Below are 2,320 nucleotides of genomic sequence, written 5' to 3' on the forward strand. Positions count from 1 at the left end.
AACGAATCATTCCTGATTGCTCGGCTGCCTCAGTGTACCTGGTGCGCCATTGTGCAGAGAGCTGGTGTATGCTTCCCGCTGACTCTGGCAGCCTTCAAACTAGCGCGTGCCAGGCGTTGATTGGGCTTGCCCTCTACTCCAACGGCTCGTCGCACTAAGGCGTGGCAGTAGTTTGATTGAGTCCTTGTAGCTAGAATCAGTGGGCCAAGGGCCCGGCGGGACCCCGGCATGGTGTCGCCGGGCGCTTCAAGCGCATATGCCGACGCTCGCGACACCAATGCAGAGGACCCCATCCTCTCTATCAGCAGCACAGAGTCGGACTCCGACGATTCCCTGTGCTCTTCGATGGACGCTCGCCAGGCGCGGCTGCCCCACGGCGCCGCCGCAGCCGCGGGTGCGCCATGGTGGTGGCGCATCGCGGTCAAGCGCGCCCTCGGCGCCAAGCCGCGCTCGGGCGCTGGCGGCGCGCGCAGCGTCGCCTGGGGCGCCGCGGCGGCGCTGGGGCCCTCGCCGCTGGCGGAGGTGCGGCTGGTGGCGGGGCCGCGCGCGTCGGAGCCCGACGCCCTGTCGTCGGCGGGCAGCGAGGACGCAGCGCGAGATGGGGCGGACCAGCCCAAGCAGCGGCCTGGCGGCCAGGCCACGCCCCGCTGGCGCGCGCGGGGGCAGCACCGCCTCCATCAGCAGCTGCACAGCGGCTTCCGAGACGTGCAGCAGCAGCAGCAGGTGGAGGAGGTGCCCCTCCTACCCCACCCGCAGCATCCGCGCGCCGCCGCCTGCGACGCCGAGCGCGGCGCCGCGGCGCCCGCGGCGGGGCGCGCGCCTGCGGCAGCTGCGGCGGCGCTCGCGCCGAGCGCGCACTACCTGCCCGGGGTGCGGTACCACACTGAGTGCATGCCGCGGCGCTGGTGGTCCGCGCTGGGCTGGGAGGTGCTGGGCATAATGTCGCTCATCGGATACATGGCCATCCCATTGGTGAGCAGCCACCGGGGCCGGGCCGGGGCGTGGGCGCGGGGCGCGGCGCGGCGGGCTGGCGACGGGAGGGGCCAGCGGCGTCACGCGAGGACGGCCCGGGCGGGCCAGCGGCTGCGGAGGGGCGAGTTAGGGGGTCGGTGTGAGCTCGCACTGCTGGCGAGGGAGCCGGGATGCTGCTAACTGCCCTGAACCGCCCGCCCCGCTGGATCGGCCGGGCGCCGCCGACCCCGCCCTTCCCGCCTTCGCCCGCGCGCCGCAGCACTTCACCATCATCTTCCTGCGCGCTGTCACCGGCGACGCCCGCGCGGCGGTGTTTGGCTCCGCCATCCTGGCGACGCTGCTGCTGCCCGCCAAGCCGCTGATGTGGGCGCCGTTCCTGGAGTGGGTGCTGCTCAAGTCGATCCGTCAGTACTTTGACTACTCAGTCTTGGTGGAGGACCCCCCCGCGCTGGAGCAGCGCGCGATCTGGGCGGGTGAGGCGCACGGGCGCGGCGCGGCGAACGGCGGCGCGGGGCGCGGGGCGCGAGCGGCGCGCCGCGCCGAAGTGCGCGCACATGTACCCACCTGCGCTGCCGGCGCCGAGAGGGTGCACGAAACCCTGAATCGAGCGGGGGCGCGCGCACGGCCGCCCCCGCACGCCCCCACGTCTGCACCGGACCTTCACTCAGTCATCACCATCCTCTCCGCCCCTCCAGTTGGCCTGCCCAGTGCGGCCCCCACATCCTCCGCCAGTCGTTTTACGCGCCCGGCCCCGCCCCCTTTCCCCACCAGAGTACCCCCACGGCGTGTTCCCCCTGTCCCAGCTGCTGGCCGTCAGCCTCAACCCCACGCGCTGGCCGGGCCTGCGCGCGCACTCCGTCGGGGCCAGCGTGCTGTTCAGGGTGCCGCTCTGGCGCCAGATGCTCGGCTGGATGGGCATCCGGCCCGCCAGCAGGCACCACTTCACGCGGCTGCTGCTGGACAAGGGCGCAGTCAAGGTCAACCCTGGTGGGCCCCTGCGGCGCCACCGACGCGCCCTCGTTGCCCGCTCAACCCCCGATCCCCTTGCCTCCATGCAGCCACGACAACCCCGCCCTGGTAGGCCCTTCGCTCCGCCCCAAGCCGCCCCAGTTCCTCCTTTGTGGCCCCTCGAAGCCAGCGACGCCCCCTAATTTTCTCATGTCGTTATCTGAATATGCACATTTGCCAGGCGGCATTGCGGAGATGTACCTGCTGCAGCGCGGCGCTGAGGTGATCAAGCTGGCGGACCGCAAGGGCTTTGTGCGCATTGCCGTGGAGACGGGCGCGCCCATCCTGCCCGTGTACCACTTTGGTCAGAGCCGCATGCTCAACTGGCACAGCTTCAAGG

General features: G+C 71.8%; 1 protein-coding gene across 1 annotated transcript; it reads left to right on the plus strand.

Annotated features, from left to right (window-relative positions):
• Positions 1-228: 228 nt before the first annotated feature.
• Positions 229-2,053, plus strand: MNEG_12666 (hypothetical protein; the record flags this gene model as incomplete). Its single annotated transcript, XM_014038862.1, has 4 exons — positions 229-972; positions 1,232-1,516; positions 1,746-1,959; positions 2,031-2,053. 4 exons carry the CDS (start codon positions 229-231, stop codon positions 2,051-2,053), a joined length of 1,266 nt encoding a protein of 421 aa, XP_013894316.1.
• Between the last annotated feature and the right edge of the window lie 267 nt (positions 2,054-2,320).

This window comes from Monoraphidium neglectum, assembly GCF_000611645.1.
Source record: "Monoraphidium neglectum strain SAG 48.87 unplaced genomic scaffold scaffold03364, whole genome shotgun sequence".
Taxonomy (NCBI): domain Eukaryota; kingdom Viridiplantae; phylum Chlorophyta; class Chlorophyceae; order Sphaeropleales; family Selenastraceae; genus Monoraphidium; species Monoraphidium neglectum.